Source organism: Lutzomyia longipalpis, chromosome 2 (assembly GCF_024334085.1).
Source record: "Lutzomyia longipalpis isolate SR_M1_2022 chromosome 2, ASM2433408v1".
Classification (NCBI taxonomy): domain Eukaryota; kingdom Metazoa; phylum Arthropoda; class Insecta; order Diptera; family Psychodidae; genus Lutzomyia; species Lutzomyia longipalpis.
Genome location: NC_074708.1, coordinates 11,318,980 through 11,334,239, shown reverse-complemented (window position 1 = coordinate 11,334,239; position 15,260 = coordinate 11,318,980). Strand labels below are relative to the sequence as shown.

Here is a 15,260-nt window from a genome sequence, read left to right as displayed (position 1 = left end):
TTCTTCTGCAAACTAATATTTTGTTTGACGATCATTGTTTTGCTTTTTTGGTGAGCGTGTTATCTCATATCACCGAGTAATCAATCATAATTGATTAGGTAAGAAGTTAATCTGTGTTTTGCCTGCATTGAAATTTCAATAGAATCCACCCCCAATTTTTTTTCAATAAAAGATCATTTTGAGCCTTTGAAGAACAAAAAAAAAACACATAAAAAGCTTCTAAAGAATTTCGAAATTCAATACACTTCCAATTTGACGCAACAATGTACTCTTAATCTCTCTTTTACTTCTGCAAATTCTTACGTAATTGGTGTCAAAATAAATAATGTATGTGCTGTGTATTGTGTTGTGTGCTGTGTATTTATAAAGATGGCAAAATATGAGTGAAAGATATGAAAAATTTATGGTAATAAAAATGTATGTAAGAAAGTATTAGAAGATGTAAGAAAACCTCCGCCTTTCTTCTTCCAACCATGTAAATTTTTATGATCAACTGATTCTTGAAGCGATTTTTCACAATATGTTCTTCATCACTATTGTCTCTATTTGCTTCATCTCCATCACAAGAAATATTCTCAACAACCTTCTTAATTTTTTCATATTCCAAATGGACGATTATCTTCTCCTTTGACACTTTATCATCACTTTTCTCCATTTTTCTTCTTAAAAACTTTCAAATTCTTCTGTTATTAGTTGTGTGGAAAAAAATTTTGCACAGACACAGAAAAAAAAGTTAAATTTTACAAGCAAAAATAGACAAAAATTAAGGAATAACATGCAGTACTTGCGGGTGTCAATAATCGACTGATTAAAACCGAGAGCGAGAGAGTCAAAAATAGCTTGTGCCTTGCTGGCAAACATGGTATAAAACACACAAGAGTGCTGAAAAATTCTCGGAATTGATAAGAAAACTTTCTACAATATAGGGTTAAAAGAAGAATTTTCAATTAAAGTTAAATAAATCTAACTCTTAGGCATATTTTACAATATTTAGAAATTTAAAAAATCATAAAGCTTCTAAAAATATTTATAAACATAAATTAGTTTAGGATTTTAGTCAAGATGGTTAAGACATATAAACAAGAAAATTTAACATTAAGACATAGAATTTTTCGGCCAATACTATTTAGGCGAGTTAAGTATTTAATTTTTTTTTAATATTTTGAAAATTTTCTAAAATCTAAAAATAATAAAGCTTGAATAACTGAGCTTTCCAATTTTTAAAAAATTAAAATAAAATTCAAAAAACAATCGAGGGCTACATTGTAAAAACAGCTAAGTCGGCTAACTTTGACTGGGCTCCGAACCGACTTAGCCGTTTTTACAATGTAGCCCTCGCAGTGAGAAAATTAAGATCAAAGAAAAGAAAAACTTTTTTTTTTAATTTGTCTAAAAATGTACAGTTTTTTAGACAAGTTAAATATTCATTTTTTTATTTTCTATAGAATATCAAAATTTAAAAAAAAATACAGAATAAAAAAAAATAATAAAAGAATTCCCACATAATTAATCTCTCAAAACATTTTTCACGTGAGTCTATGTGTCGTTCACATTTCCCAGCAAATTCTGCGAATACCCCTATGCTTAAAGCACATGATATAAATTTGCCACGCAGACACAAAAATGTACGTAAGTAATTTTCATTTTCGTTCCAATTACACATGGGGTAATAAAGAAAAAGGAGAAAACAAGTAAAAATCATATTAATCTTTTGACACGTTTCCCGTGTTATTTTTTGTGACTCTCCGCTTCGTTTTTTCCACCACCAACATTTTCTCAGTCACTTTGCGATGGCATCAAGTTCGAAGTTTATCAATTTAAGCTTCATTTTCGTTGTTCAGCTCTTTTTTTTTACGTATTCACATCATCACTTCCACACACCACCCAACACATGGTATTGAATAATGTAGGAGGGTTGAATGACTATTTTATGGCAAACCAATATTGTCTCTTAATTAAAAAAAAACGTAAAAAACAAAGAAGAAATATGGTTTATGTAGGTATGTAAAATATACGATTTCATTCGGGGGACAGTGCAATAAATTACAATAGACACCACTATCAAATACAATACGTCGGTGGAATTCAAAGAGGGCCACAAGAAGCCAAAATAGCAATATAATAAATAAAATGCCGCACAGGTCGAAAAGGAATTCAATTCACAGTTTAAAATGCCACGTTGGCAATTAGGAGGAACAAATTAAACTAACGACGACGACGAAAAAAATTTACGCTATGCGTTTTTCTTCGTCTTCCACATTCAATATAAAATTTAAAAAAAAAATCGTGACCTTAATTTTATGGTCTGAATAATCTATAAATATAAAAAAGAATAAACTAAAAGTGCAGAAAATTTCATGTCCAATGCAATGCGCGTTTCTCCTCATTGAACAATATTACCTATGTATATAAAAATCCCTCGTAAAGTTGTTACATACAATCCAAGAAAATTTCTCTCCCTTTTTCCCCTCCCTCCCACCCCCCACAAAACCGAAACATTTTATATTTTGTGAAATTACAATAAGCCACTCTTGCAGGGAAAAATGTCAGAGTAGAAGTAAATCCACTGTGACAAAATCAGTCGTCAGTAAAATAATTAAATTGTGTTAGACATTCAGTGATTATTGGGCTTGAAAGGTATATGTACATGGTACAACGGCACATCAGGCTGTAGTACATATAAAGTGAAACTTTCTTCACAAAATAATAACAAAACAATACCTTAAAATAAAACAAAAGGAAAAATGAAGACAATGCAGCAATTATCAATATGAGCAAACTGATTATTTTATTGATTCAAAAATTATAGACCAATTACCTTTTCACAATTTTCACCACCACTTTTATTATTATATAGAATACCCAACTGAAAATTTCTTCATGCAAGTTGGTTGCTCTAAAAGTTTACTAAAGAAATTATGAGAAATTCTGACAAACATTTTTTTTAATAAAAGGTCTATAATTGACCTTTCGCTGGTGATGTGACAGAACTAAATATAAAACTATTAGTTTAATTATTGAATTTGTTTTAAAAATAAATCTACATTTTTTAATAACTCTTTTGTACATTTTTGTTATATTTTTTTTTAATAAAGTTCCAACAATTTTTTTTTAATTACTTCTTTTCTCTCTCTTGCAATGAACCTCGAAGTTTTTTTTCGTACAGAAAATGATCATATAATTTTGTGTGAAAGAATCCAATTAAAACCCGACACAATTGTACAGTGTGAGTAATCGTTTAAAAGCAATGAATGAATTAATTTTACTATTTCCATCCCAGTTTTTTTTTTCACTTGTAAAACTCAATGAGACATTCATCTACATACAAACTCCATTTCCTCCGTCAGCATCTCATTTCTCCATTTATACACATTATAATATAGCACACAACTGACACATGTTTTTGTACTCTATTGACCTAATATTTTATATTATCCTATCCATAATATACGTACATAATATACTTCAATTTTTCATCTTCATTCACTCAATTTTCCTTTGCATATCTCTCTTAGTAGCGTACTATGGAAAATTCATCGTTATAATTACTAAAAAGAGAACGTTTCTCTGATGCAAAAATGTAAAATATCTAATAACGTGTAGATAGAGTGTGAGGTAAGTATGAGAAGAATGGGTGAATGGAATGCAAAACTACTACCTACAACACATATGATTGCAACAGATGAAAAATACAGTTCAAAATGCATCTCGAGACAGTCTCGCGCAGCGTCTTTCGATGCATCTGCTGCTAGTCTTGAGAAAATTGATTTTTCTCATTTTGTACTCATATTGCATTCGACAATGCAATAAATTTGCTGATTTGCGTATTTATGAAATTTTTCACTATGTATGTATCTACACAGTCACGTGAAATTTTATTCAAACACTTGTCAATGGAAAAAATGAGTAGGTAATAAAATCGATTTACAATGCAAACTAATGAAATGGGATAAAAAATTATTGATATGTTATCGTGGTTTTATTTAAATTACTATAAATATTAAAACTTTTATCTCTCATTCAGTTTTTTTGTACGACAATTAATATTTCAATTTGTTTAACAATTGCGGAAACTCAAGGGCTAATTATTATATTTTTGTGTTTATTTTAAAAGTCTAATGATGATCAATTTTTAGGAAATTTCTTTGCTTTAAAACTCAACTAAGAGATGGAAATTTAAGTATTTTTTCTATCAAATTCAATATAGTAAATTCAATTTCTTCCTTTAAAGTTGAATCAAAGAACTATAAGAGAAAAGCTTGAACATCAGAGGTGAATCTGAAGAAGGAAAATTCAGAGTTTTGTCGAGAAAGATATGCAAAAACTAATATGTATGTACATAATATGTATGTATATAGTTTCATGCAGAAATCAGCCTGTACTTTAACTTTAAATTTCTTCCTCAAGCAAATGGCATAACACGAAAACATATTACCTCAACTGACCTTTGCTTCTTTTACTATCTCTTTCGCCGCAATGAGAAACAAAACAACATGGCAAAAGAAATGTTTTTCTTTCACACAAATACCAAAGTGACAGATAAAATATCAAAAATTGTTTGTGGAATTCCAATGGCAATGTTTTAAAATGCAATCACTTCTTTCAAACTTTTTTTTTCTTTCGTTCCTTCTTCTCCCTTCCCGCCGCATTTCTTTCACTTCACGCAGCACAATGTTGTTTGTTGTTTTGGTGTTTAAATAATAAAATTAATTTAAATTGGAACGAATAACTGTCATGTTACCTCTTGTGGTTGTGTTTGATTTGATGGGTGGGGAAAGAGAATGAAAAGCAATTCAAAGTACAAGAAGAAGAAAAAAAAGAGTCTCTCTCAGAAGCAAAATCGAACACCATATATGTATGTAAGATGTTTGTGTGTAAATACATACCGTATTACCGACTTTTTTTTCATATATACCTACAACTTCTTTTCTCCACATCTTCTTCACCATTTATTACTATCATCATCATCGTCAATGCTGCACATCCGTAAATGTTTAATATTACATTTCATATTATGTAGGTATGCCTCTCTTTCTTTCGCATTTTCATTCCCCCATATATTACATGCTGCTGGTACATCTCTCGTGTATTTTACCGACAATTCCGTACTGTATATTGCATTGTACATATAATATATTGTTATGTGGATGTTTAGAATTCCCGCCCAAGAGCGGGATGCGCGACTAGCGCCATTCACCTCGTAGTGGCTCATCTCAAAATGATCCACCGGATATGCCAAGTCACTACCACGAGGTGAGCACACTTTTGGCTATCCGTGCAACGTCAACAAGCACGACAATTATTCTCTTGTTAAAAATTAATTTTATATTTGAAATAAATACTTTTGTGTATTTCTGGGTTTGGAAACACAGTGTTCTTATTCCTGTGCACCTGCGGAAATTTGGCGACAGAGCCTGAGATATCCTGTAGCCTTTAAAACTAATCAAACGTGTATTCCCAGGTGAGACCGAAATACAACACTGGCGACGAGGATGGGATATCCTGTAGCCTTTAAAACTAATCAAACGTGTATTCCCAGGTGAGACCGAAATACAACACTGGCGAACGAGATGTCGAACCACGAGATTTTTGCGGAGCTCACTGATGCCATCAACCGGATGATCGACATGAGGTTAAGCGGAGCCGTCAAAACGGAAGGTCATGGGGCCTCCGAAGTCTCCGTTGATGCTTTGGCGCGCTCAATTACGCCCTTTACCTATGCTCCGGAAAACAATATGACCTTCGATGTGTGGTATGGCAGATACAAATCCACATTTCTCGAGGATGGTCGCAATCTCGATGATCCAGGGCGAGTAAGACTCCTCCTGCGCAGACTGGACAACGCAGCTTACGCGAGATATTCCAATCTTCTGCGCCCCGTCGACCCAGCCACGATTCCCTTCGATGACACCGTCCAGAGACTCACAAAGCTCTTTGGCAAAGGGGAATCTCTCTTCAGTACACGTCGCAAATGTCTGCAATTCGTGATGAAGGAATCTGTCGACTGGGCCACGCATGGAGGACTTGTGAACAGCATCTGCGAGGATTTTAGATTGGCTGAGTGCACAGCGGATCAGTTCAAGGCTTTGATTTTCTGTATCAGCATACAAAGTGACAAACATATCTTTGTAAGGGAACAGCTGCTGACACGCCTTGAAACTGAGCCCGCCGACAGGATCAACGTGGAGTTTTTGATCGACGAAGCTCAGCGACTCTCGAATATGAAGAAGGATGCCCGCCTGGATATCACCCCTGCAAATGTCAGTGCTCTCCAGAAGACCCGTAAGTCCACCAACTCACAATCTGATCGCCCCTCACGTCCATGCTATCTGTGTGGAGACATGCATTGGGTGCGTGACTGTACCCACACCAATACAAAATGCAAAGATTGTGGGAAAATCGGCCACAAGTCGGGCTACTGCCCACCTCAACGTACTCAGGACAACGGAGGAAGCACTGGGAAGGGCAAGAAGAAGTTTTTCAAGAAGAAGAAATCATCAGCAAACACCAACGTAGTTTATGCTCCTCACCCGAGGGGTAGAAAATTTCTAACACCGCGGATCAATGGGCGTCTTATCGAATTCCAATTGGATTGCGCCGCGGATGTTTCGTTGGTATCAAGGAGTACTTGGGAGGAGCTCGGAAAGCCTCTTCTCAGAGAGTCATCCATGAACGTTACGGATGCTCAGTCCAATCGGATGCCCATACTCGGCGAATTTGATTGTGATGTCGTACTCCGTGGGAAGAAAATTCGTGGGCGTTGTATGGTCGTTGGTGGACGAACCTCGAATTTGTTCGGAATCGAGTGGATCGCTGAACTCGGTCTTTGGGATGTAGCACCGAGTGCCTACTGCCACGCTGTCCAAGGAGAATTTGACACGGCGAGCGCTGTCAAAGAAATCCGGGAATCTTTTCCGGGAGTTTTTGGACGTGAGATCGGGAAATGCACACGCATCACTGCTTCCATCCACCTGAAACCCAACGCAAAGCCCATTTTTCGCCCAAAGCGTCCGGTTGCTTTTCATATGCTGCCAGTGGTAGACGAAGAACTGCAGCGTCTGCAGTCATCAGGGATTATTACTCCAGTCGAATATTCCCCATGGGCCGCACCCATCGTCGTGGCACGCAAATCAAATGGAACAATCCGGATATGTGGCGATTATTCAAGTGGCCTCAATGAGTCGATTGAAATGAATAACTATCCTATTCCCGACCCTGATAGTTTATTCAGCCGCTTGTCAAACAAGAGCGTTTTCAGCCACATCGACTTGTCCGATGCATATCTACAAGTGCCCATGGATATTGAGTCGAGCAATCTACTCACTATTCACACTCCCCGAGGACTTTTCCGGTTCAATCGCCTCCCACCTGGCATCAAAAGCGCGCCCGGAATTTTTCAAGAGGTGGTTGAGCGCATGCTCCAAGGAATACCGGATGTGATATGCTATTTCGACGATATCTGTGTCGCAAGTTCGTCCCCAGAAGCACATTTCTCGACACTCAAAACCGTTTTTCAACGTTTGAAGGATTTCAACTTCCGTGTCCGCCTTGAGAAATATCCGGACAAATGTGACGCTATTAAACGGATGCCTGCTCCGAAAAATGTCCAGGAACTACGTAGCTTTCTGGGGGCAATTCAATTTTGGGGAAAGTTTGTGAAGGGCATGAGTGAACTACGCAAACCAATGGACGACCTCCTCAAGAAGAATGCTAGATGGAAATGGACTCAACAATGTCAGAAAGCTTTTATTCGCTTCAAGGAAATTCTGACATCCGATCTGCTGCTTACGCACTACGACCCACATCTGCCTATCACCATAGCTTCGGACGCTTCATCACACGCTATGGGCTGCGTGGCATACCACGAATATCCTGATGGGACATTGAAGGCATTCTACCATGCCTCCCGCAAGATGACAGACGCAGAAATGGGGTACAGCCAGATTGAGAAAGAAGCGCTTGGGATTATTTTCGCTGTAAAGAAATTCCACCGTTTCATTTATGGCCGGAACTTCACGCTCTTAACCGACCATAAGCCCCTACTGTCCATTTTTGGTAGCAAAAAGGGCATACCGGTTCACACCGCGAATCGTCTCCAGAGATGGGCCCTCATACTCTTGGGATACGATTTCACCATCAAATACACATCCACCACCAGTTTTGGGCATGCTGACGTATTGTCCAGGCTTATCAACAATCACCGGCAACCTGACGATGAGGTGATCATTGCACAAATTCTCGATGAGGAGTACGACAACGTGGTAGTCCAGGAAGTGACCACCCAACTGCCTGTGAATTTTCAAATGATCAAGGACGCTACCGCTGCCTCAAGGGACCTACAATTGTTGATTGGATACATAAAGGGTGGATGGCCGCCTTCCCAGAAGTCCATCAAATCTCGGGAAGTAGCTCGTTATTTCAAGATACGTGATGCTTTGTCAATTATTAAAGATTGTGTCTTTTACAGGGACCGTGTGGTGGTACCAGAGACATTCCGGAGCAAGATTCTCGCACAGCTTCACGAGGCGCACCCTGGCATGTCACGCATGAAAGCCTTGGCCCGCAGTTACGTTTTTTGGCCAGGCTTGGATGAAGATGTTGAGACGAAAGTGCGCCACTGCTCCGATTGTGCCACCGCATCCCGGTCCCCTGTCAAGACCAATCTTGCATCATGGCCGTTGTCCACTGGTCCATGGCAACGGATACACTTGGACTACGCCAAGTACAAGGGAGATTATTTTCTGCTCGTCATCGACGCTTATTCGAAATGGCCAGAAGTATTCCGTACATCTTCAACGACAACAACTATCACCATTCAGAAGCTTGTGGAAGTTTTTGCCCGACATGGTCTTCCGGAAGTCATCGTTAGTGATAATGGGACGCAATTTGTCAGCGATGAGTTTCAAGAGTTTTGTCGTCTCAACGGAATACAGCATATTCGCACCTGCCCCTACTCCCCAGCAAGCAATGGGCAGTGCGAACGACTAGTGGATACTCTCAAGCGATCCCTGGAAAAGCAATCTGCGCAGAAAATCGACACGGCACTTCAGAGATTTCTGGCCAACTACCGTGTGACTCCCAATGATTACGCGCCTGCAGGGAAATCTCCATCAGAAGTCATGTATGGCCGCAAGGTACGTACAATCTTTGATCTCCTGAAAGAACGTCCCAAGGAGCCCCTGCAACGCAATGAGAAGATGGAGAGAGATTACAATAAGAAGCATGGCACGAAACAGAGTTCCTTCTCGAAGGGGGAGGAGATCTATGCGAAGAAATTTGCACAAGGAGGTAAATGGAAGTGGGTTCCTGGCAAAATCATTGAACGTCGTGGGACGGTTACTTACAATGTGCGGCTCAGTGATGGACTCATCATCAGGTCTCATGTGAATCAACTCAAGCGCCGTTTTAGTGAGACGCCAGACACACCTGCTGATACATCATCGTCTGATTTGCCAATTTTTGCACCCTCTTCCGTGCCATTACTCTCTCAAGTACAGCCTCAATACTCGCCACAGCCAGAATCTTCACGTAGATCGAGTGCTTCTGAGACTCCTGTACTTCCACAGCCTTCTCGAACTCCACAAAAGACACCGAAAGACCCACCTGCCGAAGTTCAATCACCAATAGCTGGCCCTTCTCGTGCAACGCCGCCACGAGTTACACCCCCACAACCATCTCCGCGTATGTCACTGCAAAGCAATCCACCGCAATCTGCTATCACTATTAGTTCGGACACTGAGGATTCTGCTACGACGCCTTATGAGGATACAGTGACTACTCCTGAAAGAAGCAACGCGGGACAAAGTGAGGATGTTGAGGATGATCCGGCTACTTCAGATCTTTCCCCGGAAGTTGAGCGCCCGGCTCCATCTACACCATTGTACCGTCGCTTGCGTGCACGACCGTACAGGATCAGCGAGCGTTTCAAGAACCGAGAGGATCGTCAGGGCGGACCTTCCGCTCCTTAGGGGGGAGGTGTTATGTGGATGTTTAGAATTCCCGCCCAAGAGCGGGATGCGCGACTAGCGCCATTCACCTCGTAGTGGCTCATCTCAAAATGATCCACCGGATATGCCAAGTCACTACCACGAGGTGAGCACACTTTTGGCTATCCGTGCAACGTCAACAAGCACGACAATTATTCTCTTGTTAAAAATTAATTTTATATTTGAAATAAATACTTTTGTGTATTTCTGGGTTTGGAAACACAGTGTTCTTATTCCTGTGCACCTGCGGAAATTTGGCGACAGAGCCTGAGATATCCTGTAGCCTTTAAAACTAATCAAACGTGTATTCCCAGGTGAGACCGAAATACAACATATATATTAGAAATTTTTATATATATTTAACACTAAATACTCCCATCGGTGTAATCGGCATATACGGCTGGATGATATTGCATGTAATACAAACGTGCACATTTCACCATAATATGGAATCGTATTCAATATATACCTGCATATATATATTTGTATGTCTGATATAGGTGAGATTCAATTAATACCCTACCAGAACGTCGCGGAAGATTGCAATTCATGCAGGTTTATTTTTTCTTCCTATTAAATCTCTTGTACAATGTTAATAACAATTTTTCAAAAGATCTATACCTACAATAAAACACATCTAACGAGGATTTATCTATCTTCATTTCACTTACATATCTATCCATAGCAAATTTGTACAAATTTCCACACATATTGTATGATAAAATCATTGCGCGCATTCATTATTCTTTGCGAGAAACGATATCAAAGTGAGAGGTCATTTGTTTTACTTGTTGGATAAATCTTCATTGCATTTTATTGTATATAAAATTACTTTACAAAAACCCCTCCTGTATTCATCTCAGACTTTCCACCTTGGATCCCAAATAAATGCACGAGAAAAAAATCCCCCCATCAGCACAAAAATTAGCATTCTCAGCAAAACACCATGGAAAATGTTTTAAAAGGCAAACTTCATGCTTCAACAACAACAAAAAACTTGAGATTCATCCCATATGTCTTCTCCATATAATCTCTTTACCATTTCCGCGCGTATACAAATTACAAACCTCCTTGCAAAAGGCATTAAAAACTCCGCAGTAGCATCCAAGAGGATTGCCAATAAAATCCCATTAATGTCTATTTTGAGGTGGCAATATATTTTTTCAAAAAAATTCTTTTTTTTTTGCACCAATATAGTGAATCATTGAATGTTGAACAGAAAAGGAATTCTCTGAAATTCCTCATACTGCAATTTTGCGACCATGAGATGTTTCGCCGCGGCAATATTTTATCTTTGGCAGATTCTTTATTTTTTTTTCCCAACCACACAAAAAGGTCGTCGGAAATTCCATTTACCTTATTCGCGTAAAAGAACATTCACATTTCAAAGGAGGTTTCTATTTTATTTTACTTTTCTTTTTTTTACTAAAAAGAGAAATATCGTGCAGTTCTTAGAAAATGAAATTTAAATTAAAAATAATAATCATATAGCCTCAAAAGTTCTGACTCATTCTAAATCAAGATCATAGGAGATTTGGTATGGAAAATAATTTCTTTCGTGATAGAGACAAACCGAATTTTGATTTAAAAAAAAATACGGCTAATATAATTCTAATTGATTCACAATCAATGACGAGCAATGAATTTTTGAGAGAAATTAAAACCAAGTCAGAATTCATCCAAAATCTTACAACAATTCAGTCGAAAATCAATCTTTCGCGAATCAAGATGCTAGAAGAAGTGATTTTGGGATTAATTCTGTGCATTGGAACACTATTCTGGTGGTGGCAGAGATCAGCGAGGCTCTACTGGGAAAAGAATGGAGTTTCCTACATCGCAGGTCCACCAATAATTGGCGCTTTTAGAGACGTTATACTTTTCAAAAAGAGCATTGCTGAGCTTTTTGTGGATTTCTACGAAAAATTCAAGGATGAACCAATCACAGGGATTTACTTCTTTCACAAAAACCAAGCTTGATTATTCGACATCCAGAAATAATTAGGAATATTCTCGTGAGAGACTTCAACAATTTTATGGACAGGTTTGATTTTGTTTAATGAAAGCCATTCATTTTTAATTTTCTTTTATTCTTTTTAAACCTTCTAACTTAGAGGTATGAATTCTGAGGATACAATTGGTAAGGATAATCTGTTTGCTGTAAAAAGTGTTCGTTGGAAGGCGATTCGTAGTAAACTTTCACCCGTTTTTACAACTGGGAAACTCAAAAACTTCTTTCTTTTAATGTTGAATGTTACCCAAACATTAGAAGAAAAACTCTCAATGGATATTGCGGATGAACCACGAGAATATGAAATGAGAGATTTAGCATCATACTTCACAACAGACACAATTACAATTTGCATCTTTGGTGTACAAGCTAATAGTTTGCTAAACCCAAATGGGGAATTCTACAGGAGTGCAAGGAAAACCTTTGATTTGAACTGGAAACGTTCCATTGAGCTTCTAACGTGCTTCTTCCTACCTGAATTAGCAATAAGATTGCGTTTTACACTCTTCTCAAAGGAAACAAATAATTTCCTGAGATCATCAATTAACTACGTTATGGAAGAACGCGTGAAGAGTGGCACGAGACGCAATGATATGATAGATGCACTAATTGCAATGAAAAATGAGGATCCTGATCTATTTAAAGGGGATACAATTGTAGCTCAAGCTGGAAGTTTTCTTCTTGCCAATTTTGAAACATCCTCATCTGTTATATCTTTTGCACTGTATGAGCTGGCGCGTCATCCAGAAATTCAAGAAAATCTCCGGAACGAAATTAAAGATTATGCCATGAAGTATGGGTCGCTGCAGTATGAGACTCTCAATGAAATGGAATACCTCAATGGTGTTGTTCAAGGTTCGTCATCACGATTTCTTCTTTTGCAAACCTTCTAGGTTCCAAAGGCTTCCTATCTTTTTGTTTTTTGCAGAAACCCTTCGATTGTATCCACCTGCGCCATTCTTGGATAGAATATGCGCTCCATGTGATGAATCAGATTCCTACTCACTGGAACCATACCATAAATTTGCAATTTCCCGCGGTACACCAGTCTACATACCAATCTTTGCCATTCATCGAGATCCAAAATACTTCAACAACCCCTTGGAATTCATCCCTGAAAGATTTAGCCGTGAAAATTGGGATTCAATCAATCAATACGTCTACCTTCCCTTTGGACTTGGACCGAGGAAATGTATCGGATCGAGATTTGGGTATCTACAGGTGAAGATGGCTCTCTATACAATTATAAATAAATACAGAGTTGAAGCAACAGCGAGAACCCCAAAAACAATTGAATTTGATGGTAAAGCTCTGACTACGCACTCAATTGCGCCACTTTATATGAATTTGAGGAGAATTTAAAAATTCCTCTCAATTCTTTAATATTGTGGAATAATGCATAAAATAATCTTTGTTTGAAAATCTCCAGAATAGCACGTCTTCCCATTTTAGACGCCCACGTTAGATTGTTAATAAACAATATTACCTCTAAAATATGCCTTTCATTTCCCCAGAATATAGTTTCTTGTATTCATTTCCCCACCAGAGGGCCATAATTTACACTGTGGTGACATCTAGTGTTCATAACACGAGCATACAAAATGGCACAATCAACTCTGGGTGAAAACAAATTGAAATTTATTCATAAAACAATGTCTGTCTGCTAAAATAACAATGTAGCAAAACAAATCTCACATCCAATAAGATTAAATCGATTAAATATTTTATCAAGAAATCCCCTTGTGTTGAGCATGGTTTACACTGCGTGTGAATGTGCAAACAAATTTCAGTAAGTTTCATCCACCTCACCGTAAACACTCCCAGTTTTTCATCTAATCTAACCACTGTATATAGCAATGAAAATATTTCCGGAGAAGGTAAATGATTGAAAATACTGTGAAATGTTATTTTTAGATGAGAGAAGTGTTTAAAAAAATCGTCTCACTCTGTACGTCTACACTTGAAGTTGCATAAAATATGTGAATATGTATTTAGAAAACTATAAGCTTATTAGATGTTATTTACAACAAGAAAATACTCCAAGAATGAATCATTCAGTACATTCGCTCTGTGTGTTCCTTCTCTCTGTCTCACCTCACTTAAGTTGCCTCTTCACCTTTTGCATGTTTCTGCTGGATATGAAGCTAATATGTGTGGAAAACATAAAAAAGAAGAAGAAAAAAAGAGCCAGAGCAGTCGAGGTTCATTCTCTGGAAATTCCAAACTACCAAATGCGATGTACGTGTAATACATGCAAAAATTTATAATTTCAGAACTCTTTATGCATATTTATAGGGGAACAACAGAAAGTGACACAATGAATTTATGGTGAATCGTCATAGTTTCTTCTTCTATTTTTAATAACAACCCATTATTTATGGACATTCATTTGTTATTCCTTTACTAGTTTTTTTTTTCATTCTTCTTCCTATTACCGCGATGTTGGTCACCTGTATGCAACATTGTGTTGCTTCATTCACCAACAGAGAGATGTTTTGCAGGAAAAAAATGAGACTGCATTTTATGGAATTTGTGGAAAATTTAATATTATTACTTTTCTTGGTTAAGTTTAAAATAAAATTTAATCAAAAATAAAATTTAATAAAATCTACATAAAAGAAAACAATTTTTCATGCGCTTCCAATGTGAGATTCGAACTCATAACAATTTAGAGAGCTAATCGCAATTTATACCTCTGTACTAAAAACAAAGACATATTTTCCTCGACATTGAAGAATATTAACTAGAATAAATCCAAGAATTTCCCACACAGACACTACCAAACTCTACTACTTTAGGACTACTTTATATTTTCTTCTTTATTATTCTTTCACAATAAAATCACTGACTGATTCTTGCACAACAACACATATAGAGAAACTCCAACTATATAGTAGAAAAAAATATCGTAAAAGAAATTGCAATAAAAAAGCCATACGTGAGGAATTGTTGACTTCTTCACTTGCTTGAGAAGAAGCAAAAAAAACTTCGAAGCAGAAAAGAGAAGAAAAAACGCTCAAATTCCGTTACGCGATAGAAGAGAGAAAAACCTCTAAATGTTGGCACCTTTCTTTGCAGTCAGAGCATATATAGGAATTCCTCTTGAGACCATCATTGGCAAAGAAATTGTCATGTTCACACATCAATTGCGTTTCTCATTCTATTTTTTTTTCTTTTGCCAACACACATGTGGAGATACTAAATGCCACAAAATTCGTTTGTATCTCCCATGAGAATTTTTCCATTCGCAAAATCATTCAACGAAA

General features: G+C 37.5%; 3 protein-coding genes across 8 annotated transcripts in view; 2 read left to right on the top strand and 1 right to left on the bottom strand.

Annotated features, from left to right (window-relative positions):
* The window catches only part of LOC129790699 (transmembrane protease serine 9-like), a 776,474-nt gene that overhangs the window by 44,435 nt on the left and 716,779 nt on the right, over nt 1-15,260 (top strand). The window lies entirely within an intron of this gene.
* Nucleotides 1-15,260, bottom strand: part of LOC129790654 (fibronectin type-III domain-containing protein 3a) — an 82,252-nt gene that overhangs the window by 16,051 nt on the left and 50,941 nt on the right. Inside the window, exon 1 of one of the 6 annotated variants that reach the window (XM_055828265.1) lies at nt 584-785. The exons of the other annotated variants lie outside the window; for them this stretch is intronic. Coding sequence (XP_055684240.1) covers nt 584-655 — 72 coding nt within the window. The 5' untranslated portion in view covers nt 656-785. Of the gene's footprint in view, nt 1-583; nt 786-15,260 lie in introns of those variants that run through there. 6 annotated transcript variants of the gene reach the window in all.
* On the top strand, nt 12,038-12,919 carry LOC129790731 (cytochrome P450 6g1-like). The gene has a single exon (XM_055828409.1). It carries the CDS (start codon nt 12,102-12,104, stop codon nt 12,885-12,887), a length of 786 nt encoding a protein of 261 aa, XP_055684384.1. The 5' UTR covers nt 12,038-12,101; the 3' UTR covers nt 12,888-12,919.

Excerpts from the sequence above, each read along its gene's own strand:
- LOC129790731 (XM_055828409.1), top strand. The coding sequence starts at position 12,102 with ATGAATTCTGAGGATACAATTGGTAAGGATAATCTGTTTGCTGTAAAA.